The 18,887-nt window shown below is 32.9% G+C and overlaps 2 protein-coding genes and 1 long non-coding RNA gene across 3 annotated transcripts; 1 reads left to right on the forward strand and 2 right to left on the reverse strand.

The window, feature by feature from the left end:
• Nucleotides 1–27: 27 nt before the first annotated feature.
• Nucleotides 28–3,041, reverse strand: LOC114524407 (hematopoietic prostaglandin D synthase-like). The gene is made up of 5 exons (XM_028545470.1): nucleotides 2,801–3,041; nucleotides 2,383–2,481; nucleotides 988–1,103; nucleotides 731–841; nucleotides 28–353 (listed from the first exon to the last, which is right to left on the reverse strand). The coding sequence occupies exons 1-5, from the start codon at nucleotides 2,949–2,951 to the stop codon at nucleotides 174–176; spliced, it is 657 nt and encodes a 218-aa protein (XP_028401271.1). The 5' UTR covers nucleotides 2,952–3,041; the 3' UTR covers nucleotides 28–173.
• Nucleotides 3,042–12,837: 9,796 nt separating this feature from the next.
• LOC114524408 (trafficking protein particle complex subunit 1-like) lies at nucleotides 12,838–14,352 on the reverse strand. Its single transcript, XM_028545471.1, has 4 exons — nucleotides 14,106–14,352; nucleotides 13,728–13,798; nucleotides 13,189–13,327; nucleotides 12,838–13,110 (listed from the first exon to the last, which is right to left on the reverse strand). The coding sequence occupies exons 1-4, from the start codon at nucleotides 14,202–14,204 to the stop codon at nucleotides 12,997–12,999; spliced, it is 423 nt and encodes a 140-aa protein (XP_028401272.1). The 5' UTR covers nucleotides 14,205–14,352; the 3' UTR covers nucleotides 12,838–12,996.
• A 212-nt stretch (nucleotides 14,353–14,564) lies between these two features.
• On the forward strand, nucleotides 14,565–16,482 carry LOC114524410. Its single transcript, XR_003687094.1, has 3 exons — nucleotides 14,565–14,754; nucleotides 15,374–15,443; nucleotides 15,549–16,482. It is a non-coding gene; the product is annotated as an uncharacterized LOC114524410 (long non-coding RNA).
• Nucleotides 16,483–18,887: the final 2,405 nt, after the last annotated feature.

The following is an 18,887-nucleotide window of genomic DNA, read 5'->3' on the forward strand; positions in this document are numbered from 1 at the left end:
TGATCGTAAAATACTGCTTTTTCATATTTTATTTTTGTTGGTGAACTGTATATAATGCAAGTGAACGTATATTTTAACCACATGTAGACTATGGTATTTCCACTATTATCACACTCAAGAAACATAGAAAGTAATTAGAAGACTCAAGACTGCCAACATGCTGGGGTTTCAAATTAGCGACCATCAGTGGGTGGTCTTTTCTCGAGGTATTCACGTAACCGTGGATGATTCAGAATTGCTTTGTATAATTTCGTTAACCCTGGGTACTTGGTTAAAATCGGAGGAACTTCGATTTGTCCAGCCAGAATAAAGCCATTTACAAAACAAAAGAAGTTAATATCCGCGTACGTTATCTAAAAAGATAAAATAGTTTTTTAAATGCGAAATTATAAATGACGCGACAAAAGATCCAATGCTATTCATACGTTGTGTCAGGGTTGTGTTAAATTTTTCTGTTAGAGGATTGAGTGTGTTCTTACTTATGTAACACAGTAAATTACATTTCTGTTCTCGAAACCTGGACAAATAGACAGCATGCATGGTTCGATATAGCGCCGGCTCGCTGATTTGTGCAATTTAGGTTTGCAAAAAAATTGTAAGGCGGCATCCCCTAATGGGCCTTCGTTTTTTGATTTTCTTCATCTGTAATCAGCATTTTAATGCTCTTCAAATCATAGAAGAAAATTGGAATATTGATTGGACGCCGGGTGGTAAGCTACTGATATATCACCTTATCGCCAAAGAAGAATGTTTTCCCCTTGCAATTCTTGTTCAATATAATTTCAAAATAAGATAGGTTTTTTGGAAAAAGCCCTTCTACCAGATCTTGCTTTGCTTTACTCTAATTAGGAAAAATAAAACACAATAAAATTTTAAGTTATTCTGTTCCACACTTTCCATGATTTTAGCTGATTTTATTGCTAAAGAAGTCGAAGAAAACCGTCTTAAATATCAAGTGAAATAGCCTAGGATAATGGTATATTATACCTTCTCGCTTGCGTCTTTGGTAAACCACATCTTGATAACTTTAAGAACACAGTCCTGTATTTGATCAACGATACTGTCTGCTATTGCAATTTCAAGACTTGTTTCTGGGAGAAATCCTGTTTAGTTTCGGAAAATATACAACAACTAGGTTGTATCGAAAAAAACTGCAATCTCTCTTTTTAATCAGATATTTGTGAAAGTGGCACTGATAATTTACTACAATTAATCCCACTATTCATTATGCTGCGCGATGTCGAAGTACGTAGCTACTGTTAGAGTTAGAATTAGTTAGGGTTCAGTGCGATCTAACTTTGAGTTTGCGTGTAATTTAACAGGATTCTGCAAGGGCGCACATTAGAGGGGGGGGGGGATTAGATTGGGTATATACAGCGTATTTTTATATCCCATGCAGAGTATAATTAACAGAGTATACGTATATAATGACAGTTGCACTGCCATTGAATTCTATCTGCAGACTGCAGTATATCAATCCTCTTGTGCCAATTATACAGTGTTGCACTTTTTTTATAAAAAAAACGCAACCACACTAAACTAAATGCTCATGAATTTTCGCTTTCTATATTTAATCACGAAAGATCGAATGTTTATAAATATTTGGTGGTTGCGTTTTTTATACAACACGGAGCCAGGGGCCGGTTGTATGAAAATCGAATAGCGCTATCCGCCGGATAGTGGTTTTTAATCGTTTTAAAATCGCCCGTTAATTGTTGGGTATAACTTTGAACTTATAAATTATTAGGTTAATACTAGAAATACATGCATGCAAAATCCCCTCGCCTGAAGTAATAAACATATATTTCCATTAGTGAAATTCTATAATACTCGTTTTTGCTGAATGATCGAAGTCGTATAATCTACAAGTTAAACTTACGAAATACTTGCATGCTTTAAAATACAAAATCTACCTATTTACCTGTTCAAAAACACTCCAAGAATGCTTTAAACTCGTAGATTTTTCACTAACGATTTGAATCAAAGTTTTTCTATCGGAAAGCATCATTAACTTTACATTTTAATCAATTTTGCAAGTGAATTTTTCCGTATATTTTCAAAACGATCCAAATGAAAAAATTTTTAAACTAATAAAAGTTTTATAATTCAAAATATCAGTTATGCTGACGCGAACCAAAATTTTAATTTAGCCAATCGCACGCTTGCAAACGTTTGTTAGTTACCAGTTTTAACTCGTCTTAAACTCACGTATGCGCATAACTTACAAAAACGCCCAACGTCCATGACATAATGGCGGACAACTTTCATTTCGCATTTGCATTCCCGGGCGTAATTAAAATCTCCGGGCGGAATTAGTACCCTCGCCCGGTGCTTCGCACCGGCTCGGGGATAATATATTGATACAACGATAGTATAACCAACCATATTCCCTGGCAAGGTAACGCAGAATAGCCATACTCTGCGCTAGAACAACACCATCAAATTCAAGGATTGGTAATAGGCCATACGGACAGACTCCCTCTAAATTAAATTTTGAACAATGTGAAATGCAAATACCCTGGTATTCGAACAATTTATGCATGATAATTCGCATGACTGCTTCTGACTGAGTATACACTACACATGCATTTGGCTCTCTAAGTGTACTTTTTATCTACGCTGAGATTTAAACTTGAAAGTGATTGTGATGTAATTTCTTCTCGGCCTCGGGTCAATACGTCCAAACACTTCATATATTGTCGGAAAGCAGCTAAATAAGCCGGCGTAGCGAGCAAGTCAGGCAAATCAACCGGTCCAAGAAATTACAATAAAAAAATGTGAACTATATCGCAAGGCTTACGTTCATTTAAAGCTGCCAAATCGTCGTCGTTCATATTCCTGTTATCCTCCCAGTCAGCTCCAGCCAATGTCAGTATTATACGTATTGGTTCAGCCCTTGCTCGCAGAGGAAAGTAAGTTAGTTTGTAATGCGGACGTGTTGAGGTTGCCATGATTCAATGATGCACTTGCCTGTTTAGTGTATAACGTTACTGCATGACGCTGTTTTGCCTGCTGATCGTGAACGGAAACCGCATGAAGGCGGAAACTGAATTAATAAAGTCGTGGCAAGTAAAAATGAAAGTAATATATACTGTGTAAAAAAAAATTCGAATCCAAATTTGACGTGTATTTACGTGGAATATTTATTTGCCATTCAAATGACATCCATGTACGCGTCATTCTGTTAAAAAATGAACGAATCATTGGGTCGACAAAAGTCGATAAAAATTACATTCTTCCGCCGATCGGAAATCTTTTGAAAATGTGTCAAACAAGGCTTTGAAATGCTAATTATCACTGAAAAAGAAATCACATCAAAAAATTGACGAAAAATCAGGAATTTTCTTTTGATCCCCCGTTACCGAGTTTGCCCAAAATTTTGAAATTAACCAAAGTATGATTTTTTGTGTTCAAATGTTTTCGTTTATTGAAATAATGTAATTCTACTTAGTTCTCAATCATTTCGAGGTATTTTGAACAGAATTTGGAAATTTCAAAAAATTGACGAAAATCAGGATTTTTCCTTAGGTCCCCTGTTACCGATTTGCCTAGTATTTTGAAATTCACCAAAGTATGATTTTTCGTGTTCGAATGTTTTTGTTTCATGAAAAAATGCGATTCTAGTTAGTTCTCAACCATTTCGAGGTATTTTGAACCGAATTTTGAAATTTCAAAAATTTGACGAAAATTAGGATTTTTCCTTTGGTCCTCCATTACCGATTTACCTAAAATTTTGAAATTCACCAAAGTATGATTTTGTGTTCAAATGTTTTTTCATGAAGAATGCAATTTTAGTTAGTTCTCAACCATTTCGAGGTATTTTTAACCTAATTTTTAAATTTCCAACAATTGACGAAAATCAGGATTTTTCCTTTGGTACCCTGTTACCGATTTGCCTAGAATTTTGAAATTCACCAAAGTATGATTTTTCGTGTTCGAATGTTTTTGTTTCATGAAAGAATGCAATTTTAGTTAGTTCTCAACCATTTCGAGGTATTTTTAACCTAATTTTTAAATTTCCAACAATTGACGAAAATCAGGATTTTTCCTTTGGTACCCTGTTACCGATTTGCCTAGAATTTTGAAATTCACCAAAGTATGATTTTTCGTGTTCGAATGTTTTGTTTCATGAAAGAATGCGATTCTAGTTAGTTCTCAACCATTTCGAGGTATTTTGAACCGAATTTTGAAATTTCAAAAATTTGACGAAAATTAGGATTTTTCCTTTGGTCCCCCATTACCGATTCGCCTAAAATTTTGAAATTCACCAAAGTATGACCTTTTTGTGTTCAAAAGTTTTTGTTTCATGAAAGAATGCAATTCTACTTAGTTCTCAACCATTTCAAGGTATTTCTAATCGAATTTTGAAATTTCAAAAAATTGACGAAAATCAAGATTTTTCCTTTGGTCCCCCGTTACCGATTTACCTAAAATTTTGAAATTCACCAAAGTATGATTTTTTGTCTTCAAATGTTTATGTTTCATGAAAGAATGCAATTTTACTTAGTTCTCAACCATTTCGAGGTATTTTTAACCGAATTTTTAAATTTCCAACAATTGACGAAAATCAGGATTTTTCCTTTGGTTCCCCGTTACCGATTTGCCTAAAATTTTGAAATTCACCAAAGTATGATTTTTTGTGTTCAAATGTTTATGTTTCATGAAAGAATGCAATTTTACTTAGTTCTCAACCATTTCGAGGTATTTTTAACCGAATTTTTAAATTTCCAACAATTGACGAAAATCAGGATTTTTCCTTTGGTTCCCCGTTACCGATTTGCCAAAAATTTTGAAATTCAACAAAGTATGATTTTTTGTGTTCAAATGTTTATGTTTCATGAAAGAATGCAATTTTAGTTAGTTCTCAACCATTTCGAGGTATTTTGAACAGAATTTGGAAATTTCAAAAAATTGACGAAAATCAGGATTTTTCCTTAGGTCCCCTGTTACCGATTTGCCTAGTATTTTGAAATTCACCAAAGTATGATTTTTCGTGTTCGAATGTTTTTGTTTCATGAAAAAATGCGATTCTAGTTAGTTCTCAACCATTTCGAGGTATTTTGAACCGAATTTTGAAATTTCAAAAATTTGACGAAAATTAGGATTTTTCCTTTGGTCCTCCATTACCGATTTACCTAAAATTTTGAAATTCACCAAAGTATGATTTTTTGTGTTCAAATGTTTTTGTTTCATGAAAGAATGCAATTTTAGTTAGTTCTCAACCATTTCGAGGTATTTTTAACCTAATTTTTAAATTTCCAACAATTGACGAAAATCAGGATTTTTCCTTTGGTACCCTGTTACCGATTTGCCTAGAATTTTGAAATTCACCAAAGTATGATTTTTCGTGTTCGAATGTTTTTGTTTCATGAAAGAATGCAATTTTAGTTAGTTCTCAACCATTTCGAGGTATTTTTAACCTAATTTTTAAATTTCCAACAATTGACGAAAATCAGGATTTTTCCTTTGGTACCCTGTTACCGATTTGCCTAGAATTTTGAAATTCACCAAAGTATGATTTTTCGTGTTCGAATGTTTTTGTTTCATGAAAGAATGCGATTCTAGTTAGTTCTCAACCATTTCGAGGTATTTTGAACCGAATTTTGAAATTTCAAAAATTTGACGAAAATTAGGATTTTCCTTTGGTCCCCCATTACCGATTCGCCTAAAATTTTGAAATTCACCAAAGTATGACCTTTTTGTGTTCAAAAGTTTTTGTTTCATGAAAGAATGCAATTCTACTTAGTTCTCAACCATTTCAAGGTATTTCTAATCGAATTTTGAAATTTCAAAAAATTGACGAAAATCAAGATTTTTCCTTTGGTCCCCCGTTACCGATTTACCTAAAATTTTGAAATTCACCAAAGTATGATTTTTTGTCTTCAAATGTTTATGTTTCATGAAAGAATGCAATTTTACTTAGTTCTCAACCATTTCGAGGTATTTTTAACCGAATTTTTAAATTTCCAACAATTGACGAAAATCAGGATTTTTCCTTTGGTTCCCCGTTACCGATTTGCCTAAAATTTTGAAATTCACCAAAGTATGATTTTTTGTGTTCAAATGTTTATGTTTCATGAAAGAATGCAATTTTACTTAGTTCTCAACCATTTCGAGGTATTTTTAACCGAATTTTTAAATTTCCAACAATTGACGAAAATCAGGATTTTTCCTTTGGTTCCCCGTTACCGATTTGCCAAAAATTTTGAAATTCAACAAAGTATGATTTTTTGTGTTCAAATGTTTATGTTTCATGAAAGAATGCAATTTTAGTTAGTTCTCAACCATTTCGAGGTATTTTTAACCGAATTTTTAAATTTCCAACAATTGACGAAAATCAGGATTTTTCCTTTGGTTCCCCGTTACCGATTTGCCAAAAATTTTGAAATTCAACAAAGTATGATTTTTTGTGTTCAAATGTTTTTGTTTAATGAAAGAATGTAATGCTACTTAGTTCTCAACCATTTCAAGGTATTTCTAATCGAATTTTGAAATTTCTAAAAATTGACGAAAATCAAGATTTTTCCTTTGGTCCCCCGTTACCGATTTACCTAAAATTTTGAAATTCACCAAAGTATGATTTTTTGTCTTCAAATGTTTATGTTTCATGAAAGAATGCAATTTTACTTAGTTCTCAACCATTTCGAGGTATTTTTAACCGAATTTTTAAATTTCCAACAATTGACGAAAATCAGGATTTTTCCTTTGGTTCCCCGTTACCGATTTGCCTAAAATTTTGAAATTCACCAAAGTATGATTTTTGTGTCAAATGTTTATGTTTCATGAAAGAATGCAATTTAGTTAGTTCCAACCATTTCGAGAGGTATTTTTAACCGAATTTTTAAATTCCAAACAATTGACGAAAATCAGGATTTTCCTTTGGTTCCCCGTACCGATTTGCCAAAAATTTGAAATTCAACAAAGTATGATTTGTGTTCAAATGTTTTTGGTTTAATGAAAGAATGTAATGCTACTTAGTTCTCAACCATTTCAAGGTATTTCTAATCGAATTTTGAAATTTCTAAAAATTGACGAAAATCAAGATTTTTCCTTTGGTCCCCCGTTACCGATTTACCTAAAATTTTGAAATTCACCAAAGTATGATTTTTTGTGTTCAAATGTTTATGTTTCATGAAAGAATGCAATTTTACTTAGTTCTCAACCAATTCGAGGTATTTTTAACCGAATTTTTAAATTTCCAACAATTGACGAAAATCAGGATTTTTCCTTTGGTTCCCCGTTACCGATTTGCCAAAAATTTTGAAATTCAACAAAGTATGATTTTTTGTGTTCAAATGTTTTTGTTTAATGAAAGAATGTAATGCTACTTAGTTCTCAACCATTTCAAGGTATTTCTAATCGAATTTTGAAATTTCTAAAAATTGACGAAAATCAAGATTTTTCCTTTGGTCCCCCGACACCGATTCGCCTAAAATTTTAAAATTCACCAAAGTATGATTTTTTGTGTTCAAATGTTTTTGTTTCATGAAAGAATGCAATGAAAGAATGCAACCATTTCGAGGTATGTATGCCCATGTGCTTTTTCCATGATAATTTTTTATCAAGTGCCTAATTTTTTTTCCCTTCAATTTTTCTTTTCTTATGCCCAATTTTTTTTCCATCCAAAATTTTTTTTCCTTATGCCTATCTTTTTTAGTTTTTTTTGTTAAACCTGTTTTTCCTTGTGTCCAATTTTTTTCCATCAAAATTTTTTTTCATCAAAATTTTTTATCAAGTGTCCAAATTTTTTCCATCAAAATTTTTTTCTTGTGCCCAAAATTTTTCCATCAATTTTTTTTATGCCCAATTTTTTATGTCAAAACGTTTTTTTCTTCATGTCACAATTTTTTTCGTACCTACAAGTTTTTTTTTCTTGTTTCCAAATTTTTTTGTGTCAATTTTTATTTCTTGTGTCTTTTTGTGTCCAAATGTTTTTCCTCACAAAATTTTTTCTTGTGTCCAATTTTTATTTTCTGTCATTTTTTCTCTAGTGTCAAATTTTTTTCCTGTCAATTTTTTTTCTTATTTCAAATTTTTTTTGTGTCAATTTTTATTTCTTGTGTCTTTTGTGTCCAATTTTTTTTCCTCACAAAATTTTTTCTTGTGTCTAATTTTTATTTACTTTAATATCGTAGCCTTGACCACTAGGCCACCGGATTGTATGTTGATACCAAGCTTATAATAAATACCAACATTACAATATTTATTAATCCGGTGGCCTAGTGGTTAAGGCTACGGCCTATCAGGTTGTAAGCGTAGGTTCGAATCCGGCATGGGAAAGGTTCGATTTTTCGACCCGAAATTACTATTTAATTTGAAATTCTTCGAAAATATTAGGTCAAATAAAGAACAATAGCTATCGACAAATAATGTGGTGGCCTAGTGGTTAAGACGTTGATCCTTAAACTGCAGACAGGCGTTTCAACTCCTAGCAGTGCAAAGGAATTATCCTGAAAATTTTCGGTGTGATTTGGAAGCCTTAAATGAGTTAAAAGACTTTTCGGACTTTCGGAAAGGCTGTAAATTGAAAAAAGTTTGAAATAAAAAAACTGAAAACGGTACTCGAAAACGTTCAAAAGTACTCGTTCAAAAGCACTCGAAAATTAAGCACTTCATGTATCTCCTAAAAAGACTGAAAATTAAAAAGAAAAAAAAATTAAAAAATTTTAAAAAACTCATGTTTACTTACCTTAATTTTTTTTCACGAAAATTTGACAGGGTGATTTTCTCGAGAGTGAAAAAACTTAATTTTTTTCACTTTTGTGAAATTCTCTTAGATTTTTTTTTGACGAAGAAGTATTTTGTCTTGGGCTACCTGTGTCTGTCTTGGGCTACCTGTGTCTGGCTTGACACAGGTGGCCCAAGACAAAATATTTCTTCGTCAAAAAAAAAATCTAAGAGAATTTCAAAAAAGTGAAAAAAATTAAATTTTTTCACTCTCGAGAAAATCACCCTGTCAAATTTTCGTGAAAAAAAATTAAGGTAAGTAAACATGAGTTTTTTAAAAGCGGGAAATTGTTTGATTTTTTCCGTCTGACTTTCTTCATTTTCAGGCTTTTTAGAAGACACGTGTTTTTAAAACTTTTTTTACTTGCGCTTTTCTTTTAATTTTCAGGTACTTTTGAACGCGATAATTTTTTTTTGGTTTCTTTATTTCAAATTTTTTTTCAATTTACAGTCTTTCGCAAAGTCCGAGAAGTCTTTTCACTGTTTTACACATTCCAAATCACACCGAGATTTTTCAGGCTAATTTTGTTGCATTGCCAGGAATTGAAACGTTTGTCCTCGCATTGAGAGACGAACGTCTTTACCACTAGACCACCGCGTCATTTGTCGAAAGCTATTGTTCTCTATTTGACCTAATCCTTTTCGATGAATTTTAAATTAAATAGTAATTTCGGTGGGAAAAATCGAACCTTTCCCATGCAGGATTCGAACACACCCTTACAACCTGGTAGGCCGTAGCCTTAACCACTGGGCCGTAGGATTGGTTGTTGATGGCAGCTTTAATATACATGTTATTGAGGTAGCCCAATTGTTAAGGCTCCGGCCTACCAGGTTGTAAGGGTAGGTCCGAACCCTGCATGGGAAAGGTTCGATTTTTCCCACCGAAATTACTATTTAATTTAAAATTCATCGAAAAGGATTAGGTCGATTAGAGAACAATAGCTTTCGACAAATGACGCGGTGGTCTAGTGGTTAAGACGTTCGTCTCTCAATGCGAGGACAAACGTTTCAATTCCTGGCAATGCAACAAAATTAGCCTGAAAAATCTCGGTGTGATTTGGAATGTGTAAAACAGTGAAAAGACTTCTCGGACTTTGCGAAAGACTGTAAATTGAAAAAAAATTTGAAATAAAGAAACCAAAAAAAAATTATCGCGTTCAAAAGTACCTGAAAATTAAAAGAAAAGCGCAAGTAAAGAAAGTTTTAAAAACACGTGTCTTCTAAAAAGCCTGAAAATGAAGAAAGTCAGACGGAAAAAATCAAACAATTTCCCGCTTTTAAAAAACTCATGTTTACTTACCTTTTTTTCACGAAAATTTGACAGGGTGATTTTCTCGAGAGTGAAAAAATTTAATTTTTTTCACTTTTTTGAAATTCTCTTAGATTTTTTTTTTGACGAAGAAGTATTTTGTCTTGGGCTACCTGTGTCAAGCCAGACACAGTAGCCCAAGACAGACACAGGTAGCCCAAGACAAAATACTTCTTCGTCAAAAAAAATCTAAGAGAATTTCACAAAAGTGAAAAAAATTAAATTTTTTCACTCTCGAGAAAATCACCCTGTCAAATTTTCGTTAAAAAAAAATTAAGGTAAGTAAACATGAGTTTTTTAAAAGCGGGAAATTTTTAATTTTTTTTTCTGACTTTTAATTTTCAGTCTTTTTAGAAGATACATGTTTTTAAAATTTTTTTACTTGTGCTTTTTCTTCAATTTTCGAGTACTTTTGAACGCGAGAATTTTTTTCAGTTTTTTTATTTCAAACTTTTTTCAATTTACAGCCTTTCCGAAAGTCCGAAAAGTCTTTTAACTCTTTTAAGGCTTCCAAATCACACCGAAAATTTTCAGGCTAATTCCTTTGCACTGCTAGGAGTTGAAACGCCTGTCTGCAGTTTAAGGATCAACATCTTAACCACTAGGCCACCACATTATTTGTCGATAGCTATTGTTCTTTATTTGACCTAATATTTTCGAAGAATTTCAAATTAAATAGTAATTTCGGGTCGAAAAATCGAACCTTTCCCATGCCGGATTCGAACCTACGCTTACAACCTGATAGGCCGTAGCCTTAACCACTAGGCCACCGGATTAATAAATATTGTAATGTTGGTATTTATTATAAGCTTGGTATCAACATACAATCCGGTGGCCTAGTGGTCAAGGCTACGATATTAAAGTAAATAAAAATTAGACACAAGAAAAAATTTTGTGAGGAAAAAAAATTGGACACAAAAGACACAAGAAATAAAAATTGACACAAAAAAAATTTGAAATAAGAAAAAAAATTGACAGGAAAAAAATTTGACACTAGAGAAAAAATGACAGAAAATAAAAATTGGACACAAGAAAAAATTTTGTGAGGAAAAACATTTGGACACAAAAAGACACAAGAAATAAAAATTGACACAAAAAAATTTGGAAACAAGAAAAAAAAACTTGTAGGTACGAAAAAAATTGTGACATGAAGAAAATGAACATAAGAAAAATAATCTAAACGAAAAAAGATTTAAAAAAGATTAAAAAGAAAAAAAATTGACAGATAAGATTTTGAAAAAAGAAAAAAAATTGACAGGAAAAACACTTGACACTAGAAAAAAAATGAAAGAAAGAAAATTGGACACAGGAAAAAAAATTGTGAGGAAAAAATTTTGGGCACAAAACACACAAGAAATAAAAATTGACACAAAAATTTTGAAACAAGAAAAAAAAATCGACTGGAAGAAAAATTTGGACACAAGAAAAAAAATTGACTGCAAGAAAAAAATTATGACATGAAAAAATTGAACATAAGAAAAAAAATTGAAATGAAAAAAGGTTTAAAAAGGATTAAAAAGAAAAGAAAATTGACAGGAAAAATTTTGAAAAAAGAAAAAAAAATGATAAAAAAAATTTGAAACAAGAAAAAAGAACTGACAGGAAAAACATTTGACACTAGAAAAAGAATCAGAGAAAAAAAAATGGACACAAGAAATAAAATTGTGAGGAAAAAAATTTGGGCTCAAAAGACACAAGAAATGAAAATTTTGAAACAAGAAAAAAAATCGACAGGAGGAAAAATTTGGACACAAGAAAAAATTGACTGCAAGAAAGAAATTATAACATGAAAAAATTGAACATAAGAAAAAAAATTGAAACGAAAAAAGATTAAAAAAGGATTAAAAAGAAAAGAAAATTGACAGGGAAATTTGAAAGAAAGAATAAAAATTGACCAAAAAAATTTTGAAACAAGAAATAAAAGTTGACAGGAAAAAGACTTGACACTAGAGAAAAAATAACAGAAAAAAAAATTTTGAAACAAGAAAAATATTGAAATATTAAACACTAGAAAAAAATCAACAGGAAAAAAAATTGGGATAAGAAAAAAAAATTGACAAAAAAAATTTTGAAACAAGAAGAAAAATTGACAGGAAAAACATTTGACACTAGAAAAAAAATTGGACATAAGAAAAAAAATTGACAAAAAAATTTTGATACATACATTTGACACTAGAAAAAAAATGACAGAAAATAAAAATTGGACACAAGAAAAAATTTTGTGAGGAAAAAAATTTGGACACAAAAGAGACAAGAAAAAAAAATTGAGAAAAAAAAATTTTAGACATAAGAAAACAAATGGAACGAAAAAAGATTAAAAAAATTGGGCACAAAAAATTGATGGAAAAATCAAGGGCAGAAGAAAAATTTGAAGCCATTTTCAGAATATTTTCAGAATGTTAATACATTTTAGAAAAAGAACACAAGAGAAAAAAATTGCCACATTATACGTTACCGAAAAGATGTTACGGACGAAATTTCAAACTACCAAATAGTTAGTCAAATTTCATCCGTACCAAACCTAAAATATAGTAAAATTGCGCGTAGTGTAAATGGGGTTTCATTGGAGGCTCGACGGTAGCTCACTACATTGTGCGGAGTGCGTGCTGGTGCTTCGTGGTACCTTGAGCGAACAAAAAATGGCCAAACTTCCCCACGACAGATTAGTATTTGCACCACCATTTTCATTTAAACAGATGTTTTCTATGTGAAAATCAACATGTGAAAATCCAGGATTTATCTTCAGCCATCTTGCAAACACAGAGCAACTATGTTTTGTTTAAAACTTTATTATCAGTGTGCAAAGTTACAAACAAGTTTTTTGATCAAAATAACAAACTCATTGACAAAGATTTTGTATTCTATATAATTCATACTATTGTTAGGTACAATAATAGATATCTTCAAATTGAATATTTTTGGACTTCCAAAATGTATGCCTACTGATAATAAAATGGTGTTTAATAGAATGATAAAGACTTGACATGTTCATCTAATTTAGTTCGAAACAATGAACTTTGAATTGGCTCATTCAGCTTGCACAATGGATTCTTTACAATATATTCCACATATATCTGAGCAAAAAAAAACAGAAACAAATGAATCAATTTACACCACATGCCAAGTTTTGAGTAAATTTAATCTCAACTTACCTTGTTGTAAATATCATGAAGCATGCCTTGAATATTCCCAACAGAAAGATCTGTATTCATAACAAACTTCATACCAGTTGGTGTTTCATAAAAATGTAACTTATATTTATTTGTGCGATAACTTATAAAGGAATTCTTCCTAGAAAAATACAGACACAAAATACACTCAAACAAAAATTAGACTTAATTCCTTTATAAAGTACATGTAAAAAAGTTATTCCACATAATGAAACTAGCTAGCTCAGAAATCAAAATACTGATTTCAAAATTTTACCACCAATTCCAATGCCTGAAAGGCAGAAAGCAGAATATGTATCATTGGATCCTGGTAGTACAAGAAATAGTAGAAATACTTTTTTACTGGGCAATAATTTTATTTTAGAAAGTTTACAATTGAATAGCTTATTAATAAATAGATAATGAATTAAATAAATTATTTTGATACATTGTAAAAGGGATGGGGCTACCCTTGCCCTTACCCTTGGTTCAAGCGCTCCTAACAATCATTAATTACAATATATTAATTCCGCTATTCATACCCATCAATTGGTGACCATCTTGTAACAAATGATTTGATGGAAAACAGCATGCCATGTAACAATTTGAATTCCTTGAAATATAAAGGCGCAAATAATTAACTGCTTCAACATTGTGTGGGGCATATCAGCATATAGCTATACAGGTATTACATTAAGGTGTACATTGTGTCATAGACAAGCTGATGAGTACTTAGGTATTTAACCTGTCCTAGTGCATAAGCATTATAAGACTTTACTGTAATCTGGGTTATCCTTTGTAGGAGCTGTACTTTCCCCACTGCTTGTTAGTTTGAATAGATGCAACTACAAGAAATTTTTCACCTATTCTTCTTTAATACAGTCTTTATACTACCCTGCATAGGCATACTATTTTAATACCTCGTACTTGGACATGTTACAGTCAGTTCTTCTATTCCATTCATAATAATACAGACAGGTGCCTTCGCGGTTAAAAATGTAGATATTGTACACAGTCATCTCTCTTTAAATAGAATAATACTACAAAACCAAATGTATTTGTTAATAAATATCTTTATTATCATTCTTGTTCTTGACCACCATTGTCAACATCCCAGAGGCTTTCAAAATATCATCGTCCAAAAGCAGCACTGTGGAGCTGTCGTCTGTCGATGTTTGTCGAGCTGGAATGAGCCCAAAGCTCAAGCATTGTAAAGTAAAATATACAGTAATAAATAGATATTCAATTGAATCCTAAATTGAAGAAATACGTTTTTAACAATTAACACGAAGGAAAAAGTCAAAAAGATAAAAAGATGGCTCGACCTCTTGCCAAATACATTTGACTATTTCGGGCCCCGTCGTAATATCTTCGTTACGATCGTCGGTGACGATAAATAACCGTGTTAGTAATAAAGATTATAAAAATTTATAGTTGTCTAAATTGTCTTTGTGCTCTAACTATTCATAGTATTAATAAATCCACTAAAAAATGAAACCCACGGGAGTTCCTGTACAAGATGAAATGTTTCCTGAAGGGGTTGATTCAGGTTTAATGGACATGGATGAGGTATTACAAGGTTTTACATTATTAGTGGCAAGATTTATAGTATTAGGGTTTGAATCAAGGAATGATGAAATCAAACGCCTGTGCTGCAGTCAACGCTTCACTCAAGCCTGATTCCAGGGCATCCACAGGATTATTATATCATTTTTATGGCTTTTCAAAATCCTCTATTCTGATTGGTTGACGAGCATCGAGCGGTCTGTATCTGGACCAGTATCCTAGATGTGTCCTGGATGGCAGTTCAGCCATATAATAAACAGATTATTGACCTCGCTTGTTTGGTCTGTACTGCGAAATATCAGACCAAGGTTTTTAAAAAGCCTCAGCTTGATATTTTACAGTACAGATTTTACGCTCTGTCAATAATCAGTTATTATTGCCTTTGGGCCTAATTAGGCCTGATCTGGGCCTTAGTGTTTGCTGTGTGCTGACCAGAAAGGTGTATGAACCACTGAACCCAATTATATTTAATTTTCATCAACCTGGCACATAAAATTTTGTGTCTAACAGCAGCAAACATTGATTTGAAAACTACAGTAGAAATACTTTGAAATTTGTAACCACGGTACCCTGTAATATGTACTCTGTTGATAAAGTTGTTTTTATTATAACAATTTTTTAGGCTTGTTCATCAAATATGATGGTAGAACTAGCAGCAAGTGAAAGAGCAGTCCATGCAGATTTCTTCAATCGTGAGTTCATAAATAAACATAATGTTTAGAACGTTGAACTTTATCTACGTCATGTAACACTAACATTCCCTCTTTGATGAAATATGTTGTTTATACCTCTTATAGTGTTTGATGATCTTTTTGATGATGATGATCTGTCCTAATTCCTAAATTATTTGCAACAGGATCCTTAAGAAAATTTTGTAATGTTTGGTGTAAATAATGGATTTTTTATGTAAAGATAACAAAAAGCAATCAGATTAAAGTCCCAACTAAAATATAAACGATTCAGTTGATATGGATTGAACCAATTATTGAATTATCTATATATATAAGATATGTACCAATGCTGTAAGGCTAGTTCTTGATTAGAAAAAATGCTCATCAAGTCTTATATTTGTAACATTGTATATATATAAAAAACTGTTGAATTAACTTCAGAGTTTGCTCTGGCATGTGACAAGTGTCATATGGTATAAGGTTGTGAAGGTACGGTTGTATGGAAGCCTACTGCGTTGTCTTTCAAGGTTGACAACCCTCCATGTTGGAGAGAGATAACTCTCCATTCTCACTAAAATACTGTTTATGTTCTGTACCAAGCTTTGAACAATTAAACCAACGCAACTATGTCGCATGACAACGCTGGATGCTCCCAGACGCTGCGACAATTATTCTTTTCAAAATTAATTTCTTATTAGATTATCATGTCATTTATATCATTCAAATGAATAAAATCCAAAAATAGTTTTATTAAATAAAAACTTGTCCTTGATATGCAACAGTGCAATTATCTTTCAAATAATTTTCATTTTGATAATCAAAATCTGGAATCCAATTAATGCCTTGTGGTCTTATGGTGATTCATGCTTGGAGAAAATTTTTCGAACCAGCGTTCGTAAACTCACAGCCCTCACAAGAACATTTTATCCGAGTTGAAGACTTCTTATATTAAACTCCACTGAAATATTACTATGACAATGTAGCGTAGTCCAATTAAACATTGAAAATAAAGATAAAGAAAACTGCATTAGGATTGCGATTGTCAGGTTCAGACCATGTCATGTTGAACTTGGAAGATATGTGTAGAAAAGCCAAGGAAATTGACTCAAAGGCATGAGCTCGGTTGCCGAGATTTAACGAAGCGTGAAATGGCTTAGAAGTATTGAAATAAGTCTTCAGTTAAAACACAACAATCACATGCTATTGTGAGTATGATTAATCAGTCACACGACCACCAGAATCGTGTTATTCAATCATTTCACAGGGCCCGCGGAGCCTATTAGAAGGTGGGGGGGCTAAATCATAAATAAAACAGCTCAGAGAACTGTGTTCCTGCACTTTAAGAGAAACTTAACAAGATGTACGGGGGCTAAAGCCCCCCCAGCCCCCCCGTCTCCGCGGTCCCTGTTTCAATACCTCAAAGTCCATTTTACGCTCCGTTAATTCTTGGTAACCGGGCTCATGTGAACAGCCCCATTGCTCCAAGACAAGAAATATATATGTTGGCATCTTATATGATGTATACTGTGCATGTGCGCAATGGATGTCAATCCATGCATGGGCATGGTTACAGTGCGTCAGCAAAGATATGCAGTTATATAGTAATAACTTTCAACTTTAATTATATTAAACTTTATTTATTTTCACAAGATTAATTTATTAATGTACACCAATACTGGCAATAGAAATTTAATCACACATTGAGAATTTTTATTTTAACATCTGTGTAATTAATACGTAAATTAGTTTAATATATATTATATGACTGAAGAGTTTTAAAGAAGGCGGTAAGCCACAATACCGTCATTTGCTGATCCAGTGCCAGTGGCTGGGTAGTGACTGTGACTGTTTACGACGTTGAAAAGGTATGTACAAAAAAACATGAAAAATGGATTGTAGAGGCTAGTGAACTAAACCTTAGCAATCTGCGACTGTGTACTCTTATTTACACATATGATATAGCTATCATTGCAACCAAATATATTTGTCGTGTTTGAGTAATCCAGAAACAGCTATCATGATACAGTGAATATAGTGAATGGCATTGCCATTGCAAATGTTTGGACAAAATGCGGTAGTTGAAATCAGTTACTCCTCAACAAGTTCATTGATACTTAAAAGGGCATCTCCAATCTAGTGAACACTTAGGCTTAGCAATGAAATATTATGTAAAATGTGGAACTTAATGCAAAATCTTTGCGGAAAACGGCTAGGATACAATATTCAGTGCGTAATACAAAGGTATACAAAATTTACAATACTTAACTTGGCTTATTTCCCAGAACATTTGTCGCGTTTTTTGCCACGCACATAAAGCTTAAAACCTTCTAAAGTCCGGCCTACACTTGCACGTACGTACGCGCCGAAATCGCGCGTTGACGGCCGCCTTGAAAGTAGACTACAGTTCTACTGTCATACTTAAAAAATTTAGCCGCGACGACCGGCGTAGTGACAGTTTCGAGTCACCGAGCATGCGCCAAATAGGCCGTACTGACAGTACGTGCAAGTGGAGGCAGGCCTTAAGTGTTTAAGTTGTTGTATAATTGCTAAAAAAGACGTTATAGGTTCTGTCTAGTTTTCTTGGTTCATATTCTAGGCATCCTCTAGATATACCTAAATTCTGTTTGGTTATATAAGAAACACTTCACGATCTTCATCAAACTAAACGATCGCCCGTTTTTACAGACTAGAAGCTATAGTTAGGGTATATTTATCGATGTAACTATAAGGTTCAGTGTTGTTTTGAGTAACTAAGGCGTCTAGCTTCCTGAAAGAGCTGACTCAGTTCCACCAATTCGTATTTTCTCATCTAATCAATTCAGATATTAGCAATATTAACCTCTTTGCTCCTTAGCCTAAAGGCCCGTTCCAGACGTCGAACTTTTTATATGTCGAACCTAAATGTTAATGAGCTAAAGCCTTTCTTTTAAGTTCATTTGAATTCGATTCCACACATGAAAAGTTCTTTAAAGTTCGACGTCTAAAGCCGATTCTCCATTAACGTCCGCTTCACCCGCGCGGGCGAAGCGGCTTTTGAAAATCTGTCCATGCGACCGTGACGGGACTGAAAAACAAAGCGCGCTTCGCCCGCGCGGGCGGAGCGGAGGTAATGGAGAATCGCCTTAAAACGGACCTTAGGCTTAGGCTGGCTTTAGAACAGGCGCTAAGCAGCTTCGATTGTCTTGTAGTTGTACAACACGTGTTTTTCATGAAAATATCATTTCATAAAAGTGACGTTCGCAATAAGCATTAATATATTCACCCAGAAACTTTTCCCTTAAAGGTTGTTTTCAACTTTTTAATTATCGAGTGCGGAGATAAAGGTTTTTGAATCTCTCTAAAAAGTTGTGACGTGTGACGTTCTTTGGGTTGTTTACTAAGTGTGAGGAAACAGAAGCTGCTTTTAAGCCGAGAATATAACCAAACTCCGAACCTCGAACTCAAAGGGAATTCCGCTGTAAAACA

The sequence above is a fragment of the Dendronephthya gigantea genome, unplaced genomic scaffold, assembly GCF_004324835.1.
Source record: "Dendronephthya gigantea isolate DGI-Jeju-01 unplaced genomic scaffold, DenGig_1.0 000031F, whole genome shotgun sequence".
Taxonomy (NCBI): domain Eukaryota; kingdom Metazoa; phylum Cnidaria; class Anthozoa; order Malacalcyonacea; family Nephtheidae; genus Dendronephthya; species Dendronephthya gigantea.

Excerpts from the sequence above, each read along its gene's own strand:
- LOC114524407 (XM_028545470.1), bottom strand. The coding sequence starts at position 2,951 with ATGGCAACCTCAACACGTCCGCATTACAAACTAACTTACTTTCCTCTG. Across the intron at positions 1,104-2,382 it reads TTACCTTGCCAGGGAATATG|GATTTCTCCCAGAAACAAGT; the intron begins GTTGGTTATACT and ends GAAACTAAACAG. Across the intron at positions 354-730 it reads CATTCTTCTTTGGCGATAAG|ATAACGTACGCGGATATTAA; the intron begins GTGATATATCAG and ends TTATCTTTTTAG.
- LOC114524408 (XM_028545471.1), bottom strand. The coding sequence starts at position 14,204 with ATGACTGTGTACAATATCTACATTTTTAACCGCGAAGGCACCTGTCTG. Across the intron at positions 13,799-14,105 it reads GTAACATGTCCAAGTACGAG|GAATTCAAATTGTTACATGG; the intron begins GTATTAAAATAG and ends TTATATTTCAAG. Across the intron at positions 13,328-13,727 it reads AGATGGTCACCAATTGATGG|GAAGAATTCCTTTATAAGTT; the intron begins GTATGAATAGCG and ends GTATTTTTCTAG.